The sequence below is a fragment of the Nelusetta ayraudi genome, unplaced genomic scaffold, assembly GCF_046127955.1.
Source record: "Nelusetta ayraudi isolate G7.1 ecotype Tasmania unplaced genomic scaffold, CSIRO-AGI_Nayr_v1 ptg000019l, whole genome shotgun sequence".
NCBI classification, from domain to species: domain Eukaryota; kingdom Metazoa; phylum Chordata; class Actinopteri; order Tetraodontiformes; family Monacanthidae; genus Nelusetta; species Nelusetta ayraudi.
In genome coordinates, this window is record NW_027466069.1 from 15,937 (window position 1) to 37,389 (window position 21,453).

The window sequence follows — 21,453 nt, forward strand, 5'->3', positions numbered from 1 at the left end:
TTCCTCAGTCTTCCTCAGTCTTCCTGGCCCAGCACCACCACAGCTGGAGACAATCCTCTCACATGCTGCCGTTCACCCACAATATGATCCTCCATCCTGACCCTAACCCTAATGGGCTTCCATCCCCTGGAAATCCAGTGACTGGAGTGCACAGCAGCGTTTCTCAACTGGTGGCTCAAGACCCAGAAGTGGGTCGTGGAGCAGTTTTCATTGGGTTGCAGCTTTCTGGACAGTCTCCCTGCTCAGTGGTTGCAGTGGTAGAGTGTGTGATGGAAAGCGGTCTCATGTTTTTTATTTTTGTGGAATGTCCTGAGGGTCCAGCACCAGTGGAGAACCACTGTAGAGGTCATGTGAGGGCTGCCAGCTGGTTGTCATTTGTGAGGAACCAGTTTGAGACGACTGAAGCTTCGTCTCGAGGTTCAGTTGAACAACTGTTGAACAGCTGTAGCAGATCAAGCTGATGGTGAATGCACCGTACTCACTTTGCTACAAAAGTATTTTCTCACCCCAAAACACTTTGACACCTTCTGTGCTGCAGGTGAAGACGTGGGGTTTCCCTCCAGACACTCGTGCCACACACACACACACACACACACACACACACACACAGGCCACACATTTAAAACACTTTAATGGCAGAATTTCGCATGCCTGTCATCCTCAATGTTTGGCCAAGTGTACATCCTGCAGCTCAGGTGTCATCAAAGCTGGCTAGTTTCCAAAATACTCATTGACAAAGAACACATGCTGACAAAAACACACACAAACAGCAACACACACTCACAAATACATGGGCTGCTGTGCTTAATGTTTTATTCTTAAATGTAGGTTACAAATATTGACAGGAAGCTGCTTGTTGGTTTTATTCACAACAAAAAGAATGATGTCACACCTTCAATGCTCACGTGCACGCACACGCACACACACACACACACGCACAGTACATGTTAAATGGACAGACTTTAGTTTGCAGGCTTCAGTATTGAGCAGCCTCGGGGCTGCACAGAATGCAGGGTGAAAACTGACCAATAGCGCTCTTCAAACCTCCCTGCAGCTCATTGGCTCATCAAATGCTGCATTCAGATACGGCGCGTCTGATTGGCTGATCCAGATTGATTGGCACGCAGAGGGACGTTACACAGGACGTGTAGAGCAGGCTGTCCAGAGAGAGGGGGAGGGAGGAGGAGGAGGGTCTATTTACATACGAGGTTGAAGGCAAATGAATGTGACCGCAAAGATACCGCGTGCTGTTGCAACCGCCTCTCCGCCAGAACTTCAAAGGTTGTCCGAAGACATTATGTAACGATAAGAGAGCGTCAGGTTCAAAGTGTCGCTTTACACAACAGGCGAGCTGCTGCTGCTGCTGCTGCTGCCGCTGCTGCCGCTGCTGCCGCCGCTGCTGCCGCTGCTGCTGCTGCTGCTGCTGGAGGAGGAGAAACAGCCTCGATCGGCAAGTTAACAGTCCGAACACTTTCACTGTCAACACACCCGCACGAGAGTTGCCAGACCTGGGTTTACCATCCCCCACCTCCACCTCCAGCCGGAGCCCCGCACTGGCCGGCCCGGAGAGCGCGAGGCTGATCAGGGATCAGCTGAGAGGAGGAAGAGTCGCCGCCTACCTCGCTCCTCCCCCACCCGCCCTGCGTCCCTCCCACTGGCCCGGCTTGTGGCTTGTGTAATATTCACATTGGCTGGTTGGCTCGGGGTGGGCGGGGAAACGGGCGGAGTCATGCGTATTGTGATCCCACAATCAGCTGTTTTGTACGTTCTACATTCTGATCCGAGGATCAGCTGGAGGCAGCAATAAACAAGAGGGGAACCTGCAGCGGAGGAGAAACCTTCATCTCGAGGAGCAGCAGCAGAGGAGAGAGGAGGAGCAACTGCTGATGATGTTATGATCTGAGGTCGTCAGTGTCATATTTTTACACCAAGCCCTTCTTCTGCGAAGAAAGCCTTTTATTTTCTACCCCGGTGCTTTTACCTACCTCACTTGAAGACTTGAAGCTGTGCTTTACCAATCGTCCTTTCTACTGTGTGTCACAGCTCGTTTACAACTTGAATCACATTGCAAAGGCAGGTAAGCTGTTCTCCACCTCCTCTCTCTCCTCCAGACCTCCTCCTGCTCCTGCCGCTTTGTTTGCCCTGATCTGTCGAGCGTCGAGCCGTCGACTGTCATCGACCGTCGCCCTGCGGAAACTCATCCGTTCACCATCCCAGCCCTAAAGCCTTAAGCTGCGACGTCGTCTACTACCCCGCTATGATTATTATGGTGTGACTGGTGCTGGGGGATCCCACCACCGCAGAGCGGCCGCTGATTCGACGGCCTGGATGCGCGTGGCAGCTGCGGTCGTGTTGCTTTCTTTAATGTGACAGCGCGCAGGTTCGACGACGGTTGTTGCGTAAAACGGTTCCAAAATGCTGATGTTGGGAGTCGATGGCGGATGTTGATGTTTTCTTCAGGGAGGCGGACCGTGTATCTCTGGCAGGGAGGGGAGGGGCTCTGGGGGGGGGGGGCGGGGATTGGGGGGGGGGTCTAAATATAACCTCTAAAAATGAATCGGGGGAAGGAAAAACCAGCGTCAGACTGTTTTATCAGTGGCCGCTTCCCTCAGAGAGCTGAGCCACAACTGTCATTCCAGTGACCCTTCAGCTGGACAGCTTACACGATAATACACGTCTAACCCGATCACCCCACACACACACACACACACACACACACACACACACACACACACAGAGAGAGAGAGAGAGAGAGAGAGAGAGAGAGAGAGAGAGGGAGAGAGTTGTCATCTCCTTGTTGTGTTTCGTGTGACTACACATCAGTCCCGATGTCCAGCACCAGCTGGAAGCTGAAGGTTCCTCTGAAGGTTCCTCTGAAGGTTCCTCCGTCCTTCGCTCCGAGTCCGGACGACAGTCGTCGAGAAAAACCGGGCATCAGCGACTGGACGGTGTTTGTTTTTTTTCACGCGCTCATCGAGAAGCGACCTCTGTCCGAGTGCGTTCACGATCTTTGATGTCCGTTATGTTTGCAGTCGAGGTCCCTTCGCCGCTGTTTTTCTGCCTCCGGTCGCCCAAGAGACTGGAGCCTCTGTGTCAGTGTCAGTGACGTGGCAGTGACGTCACATGCATCTTGTTTTTAATGACATAGTCCCCGCCCATCCGGCGCCACTGTCCTCCGAGTTGGTTTTTGTATTTGAGTTTAAAAACATCTTATAATTCAGCGGATTTTAAAAAAAATATGTATTTATTTATTAGGACGTCCGTGTAGTTTTTACAATGTCGTTAAAGCGATCGCGCGTGACGAAACAAATTGCAGTACGGCAGTGCCGTTGGAGGACACAAGCGGGCGCAGTTCCTCTCTGCTACGCACAGCACCGGTTGTGTTTTCCTCCCCACACTTTTTATCGTCGTGGTTTGATAAACAGAAGTTGTTTGTGGTTTTGTGTCACACCAGACAGGAAGTCAACCTTTCCCATTCATGTAGTAGATGTGAACAAACATTACCTCGCCGTCAGGGAAATGAATCTATTTATTTTATTTGACTTTGTGGACATGAATGTTAAGATAAAAGCCGACTTGCAGAGATCTTCAGTCTGCTTGCTGGAGGCAGCAACACCTTGAGTGGCTGCAGGCCTCTCAGGCTCATCAGCTGCTGACAATGATGTCACTTTTTATTCACATTTTGACTGCCAAATTCTTGGAAATACCCCCACCACCACCACACACACACACCATGCCTTGGTCAGATGAGCACTTTGTTGTCAAATATAGTCACATTGATTTTTATCTTCCTTATTTTATTCCCCTGCTCATCACATCTTTCTCATTTTAAGACGCCGTTGTTCCAAAAACATACTCAGAATTACTGCGCCATAGAAACGGAGATCATTTTATTATTATTAATAGTAATAATCCAAACAGGAAGTGGCTTGCCAGTTCTCTCCAAATAAGGGCAACAGACGCTCAGCCTCCCTGTGTGCAACCGCGCACATCTTCTCGTCCCTCCAGACTGGAACCCAACTTCAGAGCGCACGTCCACAGGTTAGGGTCAGCGTCCGCAGAGCAGCCGAGTGCGCGCGCATAAATGATGACATTCATCATCTAAAATAAGAAGTTAACAATTTGAAGGTATGTTCATGTAGAAAGAATGAGACACGTTAACCCAAAATCTGAAATATATTTGAATGTGTTCTGTAATAAAGTCTGTGGTGGACGTGAAGTCTGCGGCCGCTTAAGGTGGCAAAGGCTCTATAGTCAACTGCAGTCTTTATTTCTGAGAAAATCTGTTCCTGTTGGGTTCTGTCAGGATCACATTTTGTTAAAGGACACTTTTGTTTTGTTTTGTTTTGTTTTGTTTTGTTTTGTTTTGTTTGCTTTTTTTAAAACGGGTTGGCCCATAATTACACACACTGTTAATGATGGAATTTGTCTTGTGAAACGCGTTGCTCTGGTTCTTCAGCTTGAGCGACTGGATTCAATTCATGACTCTCATTCTTTTCTTAACTTACCCATTTGAACCAGCTGACAGCTTACAGACACAGTGGCGACAAACTGCTGCAGTTTGACATTGGGCAATGAGACTGATGGAACTGATGGAGAACAAAGAATACTTATCCCAAAAAAAAAATCGACATTTGAAGAGAATAGCAGAGCATTGTGTTGCATTCAGAGGGCTTTAAACTCACTGACCTCTGTGCCAACTCAAGAATGTTGTTGCACTGCATCTGGAACTTAAAGCACCGGTAATGACACAGTGTTTGCTTCTGAAAGGAAAAGTCAGCGGGAGATGCAGGAATACACAGACATGTTCTGACTTGTTGCTCTGTGCCCTGTAGTAACCTTTAGAGAAACCATCAGTCACTGATGGTTGCTCACTGGTCAATCGCTCGCTCACTCTTCTCTCAGCCCAGACAGTAACCCACCCCTCCTCTCCTCCTCTGTCTGTCTCCTCTCTCTCTCTCTGCAGGCCTTTGCTCCAAACCAAGTGAAACCTTACTTTTGCACTAAAAAGCACACAGAAAGCCCACCCACATCCGTTTGTCAAAGAAAAACGAGATCCAGCAAAAGGGCTCCGTTTGAAACATCGAGAGAAAAGCAAAGGAATTCACAGCAGAGCATAAAACAGAAAGCGGCGATTTGTACACATTTACAGCGGCAGCTACAGCTTCTGAGAAGAACAGAAGCCCCCGAGTCGCGAGCACTTGAAGACCCCAGCCAGCGGCCATGTTCCAGCGTCTGAGCAACCTGCTGTTCGGGGAGGTGGAGGAGGTGGCGGCCGAGCTGAAGGGGCCCAACCCCTGCGTGACCGAGGCCGACGAGGAAGGATGGATGATCGTCAACCTGCCTGGTGAGTGCACTGCAACCACACCAGGGGGAGCCACAGCAGGGCCAGCGGTCAGCAGGGGGGTGGAGTCACACTAGAGCAGGGCTCGCCGCCGTGGCTGGGCCACACCTGGAATGCAGGAGTTAGTTTGGGAGTTTAGGAGTTTGGGAGTTTAGGAGGAAATGTCCAGGAAGCAAACTAACATAGCAGGAGTCAGACAGTCATTATGTCAGTGACATAATGGAGCCTCAGATGGTCACCATACTAATGATGTTCTGTCCCCCCCCCCCCCCACTCTCTTTACAAACACCCCCACCCCACCCCACCCCACCCCCACCCACACTGGTTGTGTGTGTGCGCATGTGACCCCTCATACGATTGGGCCCCGTTCGTCCTGCATGGAAAAACAAACAAACAAACAATTTTTTTGCATCTTTTCTACAACCCCCCCTTACCCTCCCCCCCACCCTCCACCCCCACCTGCCATGGCGTGCACTGTGGTGGCGTCCTCACGGTGGCGCTCCTCAGAAGAGTCTGACTGCACCATGCAGGCGGAGGAGGACGAGTCGGGAGCCCTCCCACCCCCCCCCAGCAGCAGCAGCAGCAGCAGCTCCTCCAATCAGACCCAGTCTCTAGTCCGCACTGAGGTCCCGCCCCCCCGCCCCTCCCACGCGCACGCTCACAAGCGCTGCCGACGGCTCAGAGGTCGGACTAGCGGCGCGGCGGCGGCGTCAGAGTCAGACTTGGCCGCTGCCCCCGTGACCCCCCCCAGGCGGGCCAGACCCCCGGCCACGCCCTCCCCCACCACCCCAGTGTCAGTGTCCCCAGGCTCCGGAAGTGAGTGTGGGGGGGGCAGTAGGCGGGGCTGCATGGATGAGAGCTGGTTTGTCACCCCTCCCCCCTGTTTCACTGCAGAGGGCGCCGCAGCCGAGGCCGGCCCCCTGGAGGACCTGCTCATCGAGCACCCCAGCATGTCCGTCTACGTCTCCTCCAACGCCCTGTCCAGCAGCAGCAGCCTGCCCCCGGTGGTGGGGAGCGAGGAGGCGGCCGCCAGCCTGGCTGGCAGCGTGAGGTGAGGCCGCACTGGACCACTGCACTCTGACACACACTCACACACACACTCACTCGACCTCCTCACTCAAGTCACTGAAAGCCCAGGTTCTGAAAGGTACCACAACAATAATACATGTACAACAATACATTTGTTGTTATATTTATGTTTACACTTTTGATAAGAGACAAGCAACTGAAAACAGACTGAACTAAATATGCTCACATTCATATTAGTTGGGATGCACCGATACCAGTGCCAGTATCGGTACTGATACCAGTGCCAGTATCACTACTGATACCAGTGCCAGTATCGGGTATCAGCACCGATACCAGTGCCAGTATTGGTGCTGATACCAGTGCCAGTATCACTACTGATACCAGTGCCAGTATCGCTGCTGATACCAGTGCCAGTATCGGGTATCGGTACTGATACCAGTGCCAGTATTGGGTATCGCTGCTGATACCAGTGCCAGTATTGGGTATCAGCAATGAGACGCTAACACAAACTTTGGCAACTCCTGAATGAGAGGAGGCAGAGGGGAGAGTAACCCTGGTCCTCTACCTGGTCCTCCACCTGGTACTCCATGCTGTCCCCAGTCTCTCCACAAGAACCTGCATTCATGACATTCATCCAGAGCCTGGATCTGATCCAGGCTCTGGATGAATGTCATGAACGCCTCCGCTTGGCCGTGACGGTCGATGGTGCCACCCTGTTTCATCAGTGTGTTCTCCCGTCCTCCCAACAGGGTGCCCGAGCCTGCGGCGCCCCCTGCAGCCTGCGCCACCATGCCCAGCAGGGTGACCCGCGGCCCCGCGGCCCAGGCCGGAGCTCTGGCCAAGGTCACCCAGCTGGCCCGGGTCCAACGTAGCAAGGCCCGCATGGAGCGGCGCCACCTGGGCCGCAACCGCATGCACCGGCAGAACCTGACCCGGGAGAAGGTGGCGCCGACCCGCCACACCCGCAACTCCTTCCTGCACCAGCCCAGCCACCGCAACCTCTGCCACTGAGCAGGGCAGTAGCCAGGGGGCGGCGTTTACACTGAGGGCATTAGTTGTGTGTGTGGTCACCACCAAGACTCCGTCGGCTCCATTCACTCGTCTCGCTGTCATTTCCACACTGTTATTGGCTTTTTACCGCCTGCATTCAACTACCAGTGAAAGCAGTGACTTGTTTTCTTGTATCTGTGTCCCAGACTGACTTCCTGCTAGTTTCTGCCCCGCCCTGCTGCCTTCAACAAGCCCTCTCACTAGATTCCATGTAGATTTAAATTCTAGCCTTCTGCAGTATCCAAACAATCTAAAAAAAAAATAATAAAAGAAAAAGTCTATGAAAAATATCTTAAAAGGTTAAATCTAGCCACAAAAATGTTAGAAAAACAACAATTTATTATTTTACTGAAGCGTTATCGATCTTTATCTTCCGTCTTAGCGTCGTGTACTTTTCACTCTTCTCTGAGACGTGAGTTCAGCAAGCGAGTCAGCGATTTTATTCACAGGTGCATTCAGCGATAATGATTACTTTTTCAAGGTCGCTGGTGGAAATGAGGCAAGGCAGCGAGCACTGCAAGTCTTTCTGTTTGAGAGAGAAGCAGTGAGCAGTGAGCAGTGAGCAGTGAGCAGGAGAGCGCAATCTCTGGTGAATGTTGGGATGTTTCTCTCCTCTCATTCATTGGTTGGTAAAAACCAGTAGAAGATGGCGAGAGAGGGAGGGAGGGAGGGAGAGAGAGAGAGAGAGTGAAACAGACTGAAGAGTGAAATGAAGAGTTGTGATGAAGACAGAGAGCAACTCAGCTGTTGTGAGAAGGTTCTCGGGAAGTGTTGTGTAACCCTCCATATTTAATCTATGTTGCTTTGGATATGATCAAAACTAAAACATAATAATTAGCTTTTGGTAACTGTATTTAAATCTCAGTTGTGGTGAATTAGTGTGAGGGTTACAGGGGTGGCGGCTTTCAGAGTGCAGGTATTGGTGTGCAACTCTTTATTTCCCAGCCTCGGTCCTCTGGTGCTGACTGCTGGCTCTCCGTCTCAGCTAACAGGAAAAGTACACTGGCATTTTGTTTGTTTTGTTTGTTTATTCTTTTGGTAACGCAACAACTTAAATTAATATATTACAAAGAAGATGATGTTAGGTGTGGTCAGTCAGTCAAGTACCGTGCCCAGCGCACCGGCCGTCTTCATCACGGTGTCGCTGAGTCTCCATCAACCATCTAGCAGCAACCACACTGTGTCCACACTTCCTGTCGTGGCTGCGGCCCTGTGAGCAGCGTCTGTTCAGTCAGGGAGGGTTGAGTCCCCCCCCCCCGGCGCCCATACCCCCCCCCCCAACACATCCAAAACCAACACCTTGTTTACCTGCTCCATTAAGCTTTAACATCAACTGCTTCCACCACTGACTGTCTGACTGACTGACTGACTGACTGACTGACTGACTGTCTGACTGACTGTCTGTCTGACTGACTGACTGACTGACTCTGTCTGTCTGTCTGTCTGTCTGTCTGACTGTCTGTCCGTGCTAGCACATGCAGCACTAGCATTGTCCCACTTTAAAGCTCTAACTTACTGATATGTATTGGACAACAATAGTAAACTATGGTGCTGAAATGTAAACTAATGTTTGTAAATTATTTGAGACATGGATGTAAGTTTGCACTGTCATACAACGTGTGTGTCCCAGTTTTAGCGGTGTGCTGTGTGCTTGTATTTTGTGATCTATTTTTTATCTCTCCCTCCCCCCCACTTTGTTTCTGTTCTGACTCAGCTGTGCGTGGGAAGGCGCGCTGGCACGATAAATACTAGAAACTCTTTCGTACGACACAATTATTGCTCACTTATTTGTTGTAAATAATGTTGAAGGTTCGACGTCAAAGCCTCTCAGGACTCGAGTCCGCAAAGTTGTATCAGTGGTACTGAACGGGAATCCCCTCCGCCTCCTCATCGCCTCTAGAGGGCGTCTCGATGGTCAAAGTAGCCGACTTCAATTGGCACTCGGCTCCGAGTTGAGGTGCCGTGGGGGGAGCAGCGCCCCCTAGAGGGGGAAGTGCAGAGACTCAGGAGTGAGGGGCTGGCTGATGGTCCGGGGATTCATTTCTCATCACTTCAACCTAAGAAGCACATTTCATTCTTCTCTTTGGGAAAACGTCACATTTCTCTTGGACAGGTTAATTTATGCCAAAAACAACAACAACAACACACATTTGATTATTTTGTCTTGTTTGTTTGGAGGATGCTATTATAATTGTGATTCCTCTGTGCGGTGCAAGTGACTGTTTTTCCTTCTGTTCATTTGGGTGTGAAAGTGACGGCAGATGTGAGTCAAACCGCTGCCTGTCTTTTGTTTTTGTTTTTTTCCCCCTTATGTTTTGTTTTTGTCACCAGTGTCACGGAACGATGACGCGTGTTGCTTGTGCAGTGTGTGATTATTGGAAGGTGTGTTTGAAGAGTTTCAGAGTTATCCAGCAGTGGGGAGAGAGGGAGCCACCGGCGGCGCAGTGTATTCAGCCTCCAGCTAACGGATGAGGCAGCAGGGAGTTTATATCCAGAGAGGAAACAATAAATGTGTCATGAAATATACAATAGAAGTTGCTTGTATTTTCCCACCTAGTTGCTAGAACAGTGGTTCAACAATAGGATGTTTTAATTGAAAGGCATTGAATGTCTGGGGAGTCACTTTATGTATTATGTTGTGTGCCCTGAGATATGGCAGCTTAAGAACATCTTAATTAACCCACTCCCCCCCCCTCCTCCCGTCACCAGAACAAAATATATAGACATAAAAAAACAATGTGGTGTATCTGATTGTCTACGGTATGGTGATTGTGCCTTTCACTATTTCTGCATGGTTTTGTGATGTAACCGTTTTATTTCCATCCCCTCAAAGTGGACGTCTGTCCACTGACGGGCAAGACCTATGCAAAAATCAACGGATGGGTTTTTCCAGCATCCATTCAGAAAAGACAGGTACCCGCCAAAAACAACAATAAATCCTCAGGTTGACACCTGAATCTTGTGTCGTTCTTTTTGCGTGGTGCTTGAGGGCGACGGCTGCGTCGCTGTTTGTCTCTCCTCGGCGCCGGGGGAGCGGGCCGGGAGCCACGGTGCCGCTCCAGTCAAGAACAAAGCTGCTGGCTCTGCATTTGCAAAGCCACTTGACAGGAAATTGATCTGTTGCAAATGAAAAATTCAAAGGTGTCCCACATAGACCAGCGGCACATTCCTGAGGAATCTCAATGTGAGCTTATTTTCATCAGTCCCCTTAAAAAGGAAAATGTCCTCTTTGGAAGACGAAAAGGCCGTCTATTGTTGGGATGTCGTGTTCACACTAACATCCTGTCTGTTGACAGTACAGATAGATAGATAGATAGATAGATAGATAGTCTCTATCTATCTATCTATCTATCTATATCTATCTACAGGTGAATCTACACAATCTGGTTGTGTACTGTCAGGCGCAGTACGAGTGTGGTATTTTTAAAGTAGCAGGACACACTAACACACTGCCACTCGTGCTGCTGCCATTGATTCCATGTTGACCTTTAGTGACTTGATGCGAATGAGCAAACGCCAGTCACTTCTTTGCATTTGATTGGTGAACCGGCGATTCATTGCCACACATTAGAACTACTTTCTGTGGGGGTGAACAGGGGAGTATGACTACACAAACAATACTGTTGTGAATGGATCATACGTGAGGACAAGGCGAGCACCTGGGGAGGAAGGTGAGTGCTGTTGATGAAGAGGAATCCTGGGAGGGGCCGGGGGATTTGTAAGATGAGCAGCGTCACGTGACTCCCAGTAACCTGCCTGACCGCTTCAGCAACACCTGGGAAACACCTTGGGGCCTCCGGTCTGGCTTGAGTTTCTTCACACACACCAGTGGAACTCCACTGCACATAGGAATGGCCTTGAGAAGAAAAAGGCTGTTATTATTATTATTATTATTATTATTATTATTGCGAGCAGGTGAATCTGCCAACAACGCTCAGTGTCCCAGCTACAGTGGAATCACTTCCACCTGTCCACCTGTCCACCTGTCACTGCTTGGCGGGTGTGATGCGGGCAGTTGCGGGTGTTGTGGCAGGTTAGTCCTGCTGCACGGGCTCCTCTCTGACCCGTCCTGCCGGTTGCGAGGCGAATTAACAATCTGCCCGAGCAGCAGCAGCAGCAGCGGCAGCAGCAGCGATGTGGCGGTGCTGTGGATTAAAGAGCAGCTCAGCTTCCTCCTCCTCTTCCTCCTCCTCCTCCTCCTCTTCCTCCTCCTCCGGCTCACCTGCGCTGCTGCTCCACACCCACAGCGCCGCCAACAGGGACGATACTCGGCGTTGCGTTCCCACGTTCGTTGCTTCTCTTGCTCGCCTCGCGACAGCAGCACCAGCGGTAAGCAGCACCGTAGCCGTCTTCAGCTCCGTGGCACTGCAGTGAGGAACGAGGGCTCCATTAATGAAGCTGCTCGCTCGCGCACTCGCTCGCTCGGTGTCGAGGTCACCGCGATAGCCGCGCGCTTTGAGTACAAACCGCTCGCTTTGTCAAAAATAAAACGATCGGTTTGTGTGTTGTTGTTGTTTTTATAGATTTGTGGGAGTGGTTGAGCTGCTTTGTGTGTTGCTAAGTTTGACGAATGGCGATGTTTTCTTCGGAGTTTTTTGACCGAGCGGCCGACCGTCGCGATCCACGCGCGTGTCTGTCGCTTTAAGGAAATAATGAGTCCAAAATAAAAGCCGCCGCGTATGGTTTGTTGTTGCTAGCTTCGTCACGTCATCTTCATGGATGTGTGGTATCTGCAGGAGATATTAATGAAAATCCATCACCACCACCACCACGCAACCGCCGTCTGATTGATTTTGATATTTTTATCCTGAAGCTGCGATTATTGTCTCCTTTTTAAAAAAAAAAAAAACTCTAGCTTTAATCCCCAAACACATTACATTCATTGCAAACAGTTGTTTTGTCTTATTGTGAGCCATACTGCAAACAAACGCTGTGTTTACAGCCGTCAGCGCAAATGCTGCTTAAAGGGACAGTAGCGTGTGTGTGTGTGTGTGTGTGTGTGTGTGTGTGTGTGTGTGTGTGTGTGTGTGTGTGTGTGTGTGTGTGTGTGTGTGTGTGTGTGTGTGTGTTCTAATCAGATATGCCCAGGCCTATAATGACGCAGCATCCTGACACACACCTCTAAAACACACACACACAGGCCCAGCTCCTGGTCAGGTGGCCATGAGCAGCTCAGCCCAGGACATCATGGCCGGGTGTCCCAGTGGCAGCGCGCCCACCAAGGAGGCCAACCCAGAGACCACCCTGGGCAGTGCCTACTCCCCCGTCGACTACATGAGCATCACCAGCTTCCCCAGGCTGCCCGAGGACGACATGATGTCCGTGGACAACGGCGCAAAGTTGCGCAGCAAAGACGACGACAACGTCCTGAGCGAGCAGGACACGGGTGAGCCGGCCGGGTCTCACGCCTGCTGTCTGCTCCACATTCCTGCTTTGCTCATTCCTTTTGTCGGTGTGCCCACGCCTGGCGTCACCTGATAAATAGGTGTGGCCTCGTGGGTTGTGTAGACCAGGGGTTGCCAACCTTTTTCAAGCTGAGGCACTGCATGGCTCCTGAGCAGTGTGCAAAACACGCACTGGACCCCCCCCCCCCCCATTAACCCGAGACCCTCATAGCAACACAGTCACATGACCTTCAAGCAGTTTGCTAGACTCTACTGAAATAACAAACTTTCCCACTTCTATATCATTATTAGCATTGATGCTGCTGATTATTAGCATTGATGCTGCTGATCTCTGTGAAGACACTGACCACATTAATGACCTCAATATTTATCATAAAATGACTTCACAAGCTTGGATCAAAGTGAATTTTAGACGCAGCTCAGGCCTTGTTGGTGACCCCTGGTGACCCCTGGTGCGGAGGGATTATTGCACTCTGAGGTTGTTCTCTTCACGGCCACTTGATGCACTCTCTTGATGTTCCTGAGCACTGGTTGTGACTGGACTTCCTGGTCCTGTCCTTCCTCCCCTCTTCCTCCTCCCCCCCACCCTTCCCCACCCCCCACCCCCCGCTGGTCTCTCCAGACCCTGATCTCTTTCTGAAGACGGCTCGGCTGCGACGTCTCCCCTCCTCTGCTTCAGATCTGGCCAGCAACGACGTGGCGTCCCTGCGGGAGACCACCGCCGACCCCTTCACGGAGGGCTGCGCTTGCCAGCGGGACGGCCTGACGGTCATCGTCACCGCCTGCCTCACCTTCGCCACCGCCGTCACCGTCGCTCTCATCATGCAGATCTACTTTGGAGATCCACAGGTAACGGACGGGGGCGGCCGTCTTCGGTGTTTTGCTGTTTAGTTTTGTTTGTTGGTGTTGGTGTCCAGCAGGGCAGCTGAGTTTCAGCAGTCCAGCAGTCTGGGCCCAGGGCAGCAGGGCAGGAGACGCATGTGGAGGAGATCCACAGTGAAGGTGCCGAGGACATGTTGGAAACACAGAGGATATGTTGAAGTGATAGAATCAGTGGAGGAGAGGAATACATCAGTGGGACATCAACATTTGTTTTCCTGAAATGACGCTGGTGCCACCTCACTGTTCCTCAAGGCAGCGTTTCTCAACTGGTGGGTCGCGACCCAAAAGTGGGTCACGGAGCTGATTTGATTGGGTCTCGGCTTCCGAGGCAGTTTCCCTTTTTTACATTATTATTTTTAGAATATATATATTTGTAGAGATAATGTTGGGCCTTTATATTGCAGGACACACAGTTCAGTTCAATAATTAATAAAACATTTGTTGACTAGACGTGATGGAAAGAGGGCTCGTGTTGTTGGACTGAGTTTGGCTCTTAGCGACTCGATGATGAGGAAGCACTGCTGATGGTCCTGAGACTTCAGCACCAGAGTCTTCAGGAGCGTCGCCCTCTGCTGGACTGGAGGCCGACCGCAGCTGATGTGGTCTAGGTGTTTGTCGGCAGGTGTTCCACCAGGGGGCAGTGGTGACCGACGTGGCTCGCTGCACCGCCCTGGGCCGGGACGTCCTGGGGAAACTGGGCTCCAGCGTGGACGCCGCCATCGCCGCCGCTCTCTGCTTGGGAGTCGTCCATCCTCACACGTCTGGTCTGGGAGGGTGAGTGAGTGGAGGAAGAGTCGCTGTGGCTGCTGTGGAGATGCTAGCGCTGGCTCTCCAAAGCTCACTGTGTGCTCCCATCTGATTCTTTGAGGGGTGGAGTCATGTTGGTGCACAACAGCCGCAAGAATGAGACGCGGGTCATCGACTTCCGGGAGACGGCGCCGTCTGTCCTGCAGGAGGAGATGCTGTATACAAACTTGGACCTGAAGGTGAGACATTAGTTGTGTCGCCAACATTCCCAGGACAGTCAGGCTCCGCATGACGATGCAGGAAGTGCAGCAAGCTTTTTATTTTCTCTGGCTGTGGTTGTTATTGACGCCACGCTCCTCCTCCTCTTCCTCCTCCTCCTCCTTAACCTCCTCATGCCCTTCAGCCTGGCCTGCTGGTGGGAGTTCCGGGCATGCTCAGTGGGATGCATCAGGCCCACCAGCTCTACGGAAGGTACGCACACTGTCCACCTTCCAGATAAACTCCCCTACAGCTTTAATCTTAGCACGGTGGTACGGCGCTATGAGGCTCCCGAGGAAGCAGATGAGCCAAACCGCTTTCCATAAAACCTTTGAGGCATCAGCTGATATCAAAGGCAATAAATAACCAGAGCGGGCGAGCGTACAAGCGTCCTTGTGAAATGGAGGAAGTTGTTCTTTTTTAAATGAAACAGCTTCCAAGAACTCATGAGCTGTGGCTCAGTTCAGCCTGAATGTTTTGCAGCTGGCAAAGTGAGCATCACCAGCTGGCTGCAAAGTCATTGTCAGTGCGCAGGCTTTATTTAGCTGCACTAATTGGGCTGCATTCACTCTGCAGTAGAGCCGCTTCACACGTGACTTGAGGAACAACCAACGTTGGTATAACAATAGAAGTAGTAATAATAATAATAATAATAATAATAATAATAATAATAATAGTAATATCTCTTTTGAGGAGTTTGTGCTTCGCCATGCATGATACAAAGGTTTCCATCCATCTTTTTTTCAATCTTTGTGAAATGCTTTTATTCATGCCTCAGTGGCAATTCACAAATTGCCAAACAGTAAGAATGGGAAGTGTGTGATTGGAGCTTCCTCGAGTCGTGGAAAGCTGCTCTCACGACCGCTGGCCAATCAGCAGGTCCACGCTTCTTGGACCTGCTGATTGGCAGCGGTAGTTACAGTGAAAACGTGAGCGCCCTTGACCACTGATAGTCTTTAAACTTTGCTCTGCACCGTCTGTTCTTCTGCACCGTCTGTTCTTCTGCGCCGTCAGTTCTTCTAATGCCATCAGTTCTTCTGCTCTGTCTGTTCTTCTGCACCGTCAGTTCTTCTGCACCGTCTGTTCGTCTGCACCGTCGGTTCTTCTGCGCTGTCAGTTCTTCTAATGCTGTCAGTTCTTCTAATGCCGTCAGTTCTTCTAATGCCGTCAGTTCTTCTGCACCGTCTGTTCTCCTTGGCTTGGCTGTCCCTCTCTCACTGGCGCTGCTTCTCTACTCTCTGCTCTATTTAAGCGCTTGGCGCTTTACGCTGCTTCCGACTAGCGGACGTCGACATCCGGGTGTCAACTGCTGTACTGCTGTGCACGACTGTATTGAGTTGGATGAGTTGGATGCTGTCTGCACTGTGATCACAGCTGAAGTGGTGTAATTTGTGGCATGTGGACTTTTGAATTCCCCAGAATGCCCTGGAAGGATGTGGTGACCTTGGCTGCAGATGTGGCCAGAGAGGGATTCAATGTCACTCATGACCTGGGTGAGCCAAGTATGATGGAGTGTGACGTGGTGGCGCTGTGGTGCCGGCTCTCACCCGCCTGCTGTGGCCCCGCCCTGCAGCTGAAGCTCTGGCCAAGGTGAAGGCCGCCAACGTGTCGGCCTCCTTCCGGGACCTGTTCCTCCCCGGTGGCCAGCCCCCCCTGCCCGGCCTGCTCAGCAGGCGCCTGGACTTGGCCGCCGTCCTGGACGCAGTGGCAGACCAGGGGATTTCGGCCTTCTACGGTGGAAACCTCACGCGTGAGATGGCAGCAGCAGTAAGGAAACGACGAGGGGACGGGAACGACTTTCACCACACGCACAAAGTCACGCTACCCCAAGAGTGCAACTCCTGGGGCGGTGCAAGTGGAAATGAAAGAGTAGCCAGTAAAATACGATTGTTTCAAACGCCCCAGTTTGAAGTGCAGGGTTTGATGGGGCTCCTGTGTGAGCAGGTGGACTCTCAGCCTCTCTTAGAAACACAAGTTTGCCTCTTTCATCCACAGGTGCAAGCAAGTGGTGGCGTGGTGGTGGAGGAGGACTTTGCAAACTACAGCAGTGTCCTGCAGCAGCCAGCAGAGGTCACTTACCAAGGTACATGTGTTCATTTTCAGGATTTTATTTCTCACACTGGCCAAACTGAGTCAAGTCTGGACAATGTAAAAGGTTTTTACATTGCGCGTGATATTGAAAAGTGTGCTGCGGCTTCGTATTGATTCAAACAGCATAGACTTGATGAGCAGCAGCTAATGTGTTTTGGCTGCAACCATCAGAAGCACCTTGACTGCAGTTGTTCACAGAAGGACTGTGAGGAGAATTAGATGTTCTGAAGTGCTGCTCCCTTGCTAAAGTTCAGTTCCCTTGCAGCTGCTGGAGGGCTCTTTAGCTAAAAACCTCTATGTATTCTAGTTCATATGTACACTTGGCTGTGTGTGACAGACTAGCTAGCCTCAGGTTTACCACCAGTGTGTTTGAGCAGTGACCTCCTCCTCTGTCTTCTCCTGAGGCTCTTCATACCTGAGGTGCTTCCATCACGTCGGACCACAATCTTCTCCATGTCTGTTTGTTCTGGTGTGTTTGAGCAGGACACCATGTGATGGCGGCCCCCGCCCCCCACGCTGGCGTGGCCTTGGTCACGGCGCTCAACATCCTGGAGGGCTTCAACATCAGCAGCCACATGTCCAGAAACGGCACCTACCACTGGATTGCAGAGGTCCCGCACAGACAAAGTGCTTCAATCCAAGAATGTATCCGTGTTCTCTAACCAACCCATGAACTGTGTGTCCCCCCAGGCTGTGAAGATAGCCCTGGGCCTGGCCAGTGAGCTGGGAGACCCTGCTCACGACTCGTCCGTGTCAGACATCGTCAGCAAGATGCTGAGGTAGAGCTCCTCACAGCGCCGCCCTCCACTCTTAGATTATATAATACACTGTAACAATACTCATCTACTGAACTAATGATATTATATTATATTGCGTAACACTTCAAACACCCTGATACTTTTCAAGCTCTGCTTTTACACCTTCTTTATTCTTTCTGGCACCATCACGTCGGGTTCTGTCACACACACAACATTTCATTGCCGCGTGACGTGACGCGACAAATAAAACTCTTTGAAATCTTTGAATATTCTGAGAGGTAAAGGAGACTGTGAGAATTTCCAAGTCCTTGTGTGACCCAGCTGCTGTCACCCCCTGTCTCCCAGTAAGTCCGAGGCCTCGGCTCTTCGTCAAATGATCAACGACACTCAGGCCTTCCCTGCGGACCATTACACCCCCACCTTCTCCCTGCAGGGCGGCGCCACTGCCGCACAAGTCATGGTGATGGGCCCCGATGACATCATCGTGTCCATCATGAGGCAAGTTTCCTCTCTTTTCCCGATTGCTCCCGCACACTTCTGTGGCTGTGTCTCAGTTCAGGCTCTGCATCCTTCCAAGGCTGCATTTGAAAGGAAGTTGCGTCACAGCACTGCGTGAAGGCTCCTCCCAATTCCCAAAAGTCCTGAGGACGCTCAAAATGCGTACTGGGAATGCGTCCTACTGTTAGCCCATTCCAAGGCTGCGCCGCTACTATCCTTCACCTCCTTCTGTATCCCAGGATGCTTTGCAGCAGCACGCAAAGCATCCTGGGATCCTGGGAAGTCAGCTGAAATTAGCGCCATCTACTGGCAAAGACACGACATATAAATTTAAGTATTGAAATTTCACATCAAATATTCAGTTTTTAACGCAGGGTTTTTATTTATTTGAACATCCAACGCCATCGTTAGATGGCGAACCAATGGTTAGCTTGATGCTATAAAAACGTCACTTCCGGGGTTGGCCAGCTGGAGGGAACGGCGGTGACGCAACCAGGAAATACGCCCAAGGCTAGACCGTCCCTTGTGGTTACCGGGGAGGCAGGGTTTGGGTCGGTCCTTCTGGGCCGGGTCCTTGGAGGATGCTTCCTTCAGACGGAGGACGCTTCCTTCAAAGGATGCAGAGCCTGAATTGAGACACAGCCTATGTACGTTTCAGGTAGAAGAAAACAGGAAGAGGTATATATACATATTTTTTTACATTTTATTTATTTTGAATGAGCACATTTGACAAGGCTTCCTAGCTGCTATCAAGCAATTCCTTAATATGAAGTATAATATAGAAGTATAGAAAGAAAATTAAAAGAAGCAAAACTAATAAACACGTGAAGTGTCCTGATTGGTGGCTCTGATTGGTGGCTCTGGTTGGCGGCTCTGATTGGTGGCTCTGCTGTCCCTCAGCTCCCTGAACAGACCGTTTGGCAGCGGCATCGTGACGCCCTCAGGAGTTCTCCTCAACAGTCAGATCCTGGATTTCTCCTGGCCAAATAAAACAGAAAACTTCTCACCAAACCCAGTAGGTTGTCGTTGTTTTCACCTTAGCTCATGTTTCTCTTTCTGTCATGAGCTGTTGTAGCTGCTCAGTTTAGCTACTTGTTTTTTTTTCTGTCCCACAGCACAACAGCATCCAGCGTGGCAAGAGGCCGATGTCCTTCCTGATGCCCACGGCGGTGAGGCCCGCTCTGGGCGTGTGCGGCACCTACCTGGCCGTGGGATCGTCCAACGCAGACAAAGCTCTCAGTGCGATCACACAGGTGCTCTGATTGTATTTGGTTACACCTCCAGCATTGTTTTGACTTGTCCTTTGTTTTCTGACATCTCTTGCGTGTGTCGCGTGCAGCCACTGTCATTGCACTGAGGGAGAGGAGCGTCTGATGCCATTTCCTCACCTATCATTGACTTCATCAACCTTTGATTATATTGTCAGTCCACATGTACGACTCCTCCTTTCAGCTGCACTGCTCTTCTAGCCAGTTGTTGCTCATCAGTTGTCTTAGGCTCCTGATGAGCCTTAAGTCTCCATCTGTTTGTATTGCTATTGGTGGACCTTTCTGCATTGAATATATCCTTTGAAGAAAAGAAAGAGATCTTTCCCATTTGAATTATAATAGTTCTATAGAGGTTCTACAGGTTCTGTTTTCCAACCCTTTCCAGGTGCTGCTGAATGTTTTGTCCTTGCGTATAAACATGAGTGAGAGTTTGGCATTCGGGAGACTTCACCCACAGCTGCAGCCAGACACCCTGCTGGTCGATGGTGAGTCGTTCGTGGTGACAGTCCAAATTCAAATACTGGCGCAAAAGCTGAGCCTGCCGTCTGTTTTGTGCGACAGCTGAGTTTCTCGAGGAGGATGTGGAGCTGCTGCAGGCCAAAGGTCACAAGGTGGAACGACTGGAGCTGCTGTCAGTGGTGGACGGCACCCGAAGAACCAACGACCTCATCACTGGCACCAACGACCCGCGGAGTGTGGATGCCTCCGCCCTGATTCTGTCCAAGACGCCCTAGTGCAGCGGCCCTCTGCCCGGCTGTGCAGAAGGAAGACTCCAGCTGTGCAGTGAGTTAAGAGGCTCACTCTTTCAACCTTGGACAGGAAAAAGTGGACAGAAGATCAGCTGACATTACCTTTTGGGGCTCTATGAAGGATCATCTGATAGATTTTTTTTTTTTTCTTATATTCTTAACATGATGAAAATGACAAAGGATCTCACGGTAGTGAGTCCGCTCTCAGTCCCTCATGACAAATTCAGTTCAAGTGTAGGCCCTGCAGGAAGTGTTTGAGGCTTCAGGCCAAGTCCTTCACCGCCAACCACAGATGGACTTCAACCAGTGGGCATCAAAAGAACAACCAAACCAAAACGTAACTGCAATGCCTTTGAAAACATTCTTGAAAATGTGATGTGGCATCTCCTTTTAATCTCTTAATCTCTCAAGTTCCAGGTCTTCAACGCTACACAGATGCTTTGCACTTTGATACTAGAGTGGGAATCTCTAATGACCTTTATCCATAAGGAAGCTCATTTACTCCAAGAGCGTGCGTTCCAACAAAGAGTCCCTGAGGTGTTTGGAAAGACGCCTGGTCCTCTCGAGTTTATTGACTCCGCCCCGTTGCTCCTCTGTTCTTCCACCTGAATTTTCTGTTCCAATAACAAATGCAGTTGATGCGATGAAGGTGACTTTGGAAAGCTTGGCCTTGTCTTCACTCTGGACACACAGACGCACTCTCACCTCTACTCTTTGCCTGCAACAGTAGGACCAGTCCGGGGCTCTTCAGCACCATGTGACCAACTCAACTCACCTAACTGAACAAGTTTGCACAGTCTGGCAGATTTAAGACATTTGTGTGATTTTTCAAACACAATGAGTTTTCATTTCACAGCAGTGCACCTCAAAATATTGTGGTCATGTGATGTGATATACTAAGACTTAATTTAAAGCGTGTTGTTTACATTATTACATTAGAGCATGTGTACTTGCATTAATAATAGAACTCATCTGATTATTGATGTATTGGTACAATGTGGTGATTTTTCTGTAAGTATTTGTTGGGATTTAAACATTAATCCTGTTACAGGAACACAATGTACATTGTGTAAATGGTTGTCATGCTTTGTGTTGATGTGAAATTGTTTTTCTTTATTTGTGTATTGGAGTTTCAAACATTTGAACAGCTTTTATCTTTTTTTCAGTTGTAGTTGATGCCTGACTGATCAAACGTAACCTTACACTGGTGCACAATAACATTTAAAGCTTGCTTCATGTGCTATATAGTACTCTGCCTTAATGTGTATCTTTGCACAAAGCTGAATATGGGATGTGCCATTGTATGTGATTGAAATAAATATCAGCACTGTTTCAACCAGTATAGAAACTGACACAGGATTTTCTGTCCCTCTC

General features: G+C 50.2%; 2 protein-coding genes across 11 annotated transcripts; both read left to right on the forward strand.

Moving 5' to 3' along the window:
* Positions 1–1,234: 1,234 nt before the first annotated feature.
* tp53inp2b (tumor protein p53 inducible nuclear protein 2b) lies at positions 1,235–10,369 on the forward strand. 6 transcript variants are annotated; one of them, XM_076026074.1, is made up of 5 exons: positions 1,462–2,073; positions 4,967–5,347; positions 5,852–6,160; positions 6,239–6,395; positions 7,123–10,369. In XM_076026074.1, exons 2-5 carry the CDS (start codon positions 5,224–5,226, stop codon positions 7,382–7,384), a joined length of 852 nt encoding a protein of 283 aa, XP_075882189.1. In that variant the 5' UTR covers positions 1,462–2,073; positions 4,967–5,223; the 3' UTR covers positions 7,385–10,369. The 6 variants fall into 6 exon arrangements, with proteins under 6 accessions (XP_075882187.1, XP_075882188.1, XP_075882189.1 ...); XM_076026072.1 differs by lacking the exon at positions 1,462–2,073 and adding an exon at positions 1,235–1,450 and having other exon boundaries at positions 5,852–6,395; XM_076026073.1 differs by having other exon boundaries at positions 1,460–2,073; positions 5,855–6,395.
* A 673-nt stretch (positions 10,370–11,042) lies between these two features.
* ggt7 (gamma-glutamyltransferase 7) lies at positions 11,043–21,431 on the forward strand. 5 transcript variants are annotated; one of them, XM_076026079.1, is made up of 16 exons: positions 11,043–11,094; positions 12,564–12,809; positions 13,451–13,677; positions 14,333–14,484; positions 14,579–14,696; positions 14,861–14,928; positions 16,135–16,208; positions 16,289–16,482; positions 16,711–16,798; positions 17,290–17,417; positions 17,497–17,585; positions 17,910–18,062; positions 18,963–19,077; positions 19,178–19,315; positions 19,716–19,815; positions 19,892–21,431. In XM_076026079.1, exons 2-16 carry the CDS (start codon positions 12,587–12,589, stop codon positions 20,062–20,064), a joined length of 2,040 nt encoding a protein of 679 aa, XP_075882194.1. In that variant the 5' UTR covers positions 11,043–11,094; positions 12,564–12,586; the 3' UTR covers positions 20,065–21,431. The 5 variants fall into 5 exon arrangements, with proteins under 5 accessions (XP_075882194.1, XP_075882191.1, XP_075882193.1 ...); XM_076026076.1 differs by lacking the exon at positions 11,043–11,094 and adding an exon at positions 11,447–11,793 and having other exon boundaries at positions 13,508–13,677; positions 14,319–14,484; XM_076026078.1 differs by lacking the exon at positions 11,043–11,094 and adding an exon at positions 11,619–11,752.
* The last annotated feature ends 22 nt before the right edge of the window (positions 21,432–21,453 follow it).

Coding starts and splice junctions, on each gene's coding strand:
- tp53inp2b (XM_076026072.1), top strand. CDS start 5,224: ATGTTCCAGCGTCTGAGCAACCTGCTGTTCGGGGAGGTGGAGGAGGTG. Junction 5,348..5,851: donor GATGATCGTCAACCTGCCTG/GTGAGTGCACTG, acceptor GGCGCTCCTCAG/AAGAGTCTGACTGCACCATG. Junction 6,396..7,122: donor AGCCTGGCTGGCAGCGTGAG/GTGAGGCCGCAC, acceptor TCCTCCCAACAG/GGTGCCCGAGCCTGCGGCGC.
- ggt7 (XM_076026076.1), top strand. CDS start 11,558: ATGTGGCGGTGCTGTGGATTAAAGAGCAGCTCAGCTTCCTCCTCCTCT. Junction 16,483..16,710: donor CGCGTGAGATGGCAGCAGCA/GTAAGGAAACGA, acceptor TTTCATCCACAG/GTGCAAGCAAGTGGTGGCGT. Junction 16,799..17,289: donor AGCAGAGGTCACTTACCAAG/GTACATGTGTTC, acceptor GTGTTTGAGCAG/GACACCATGTGATGGCGGCC.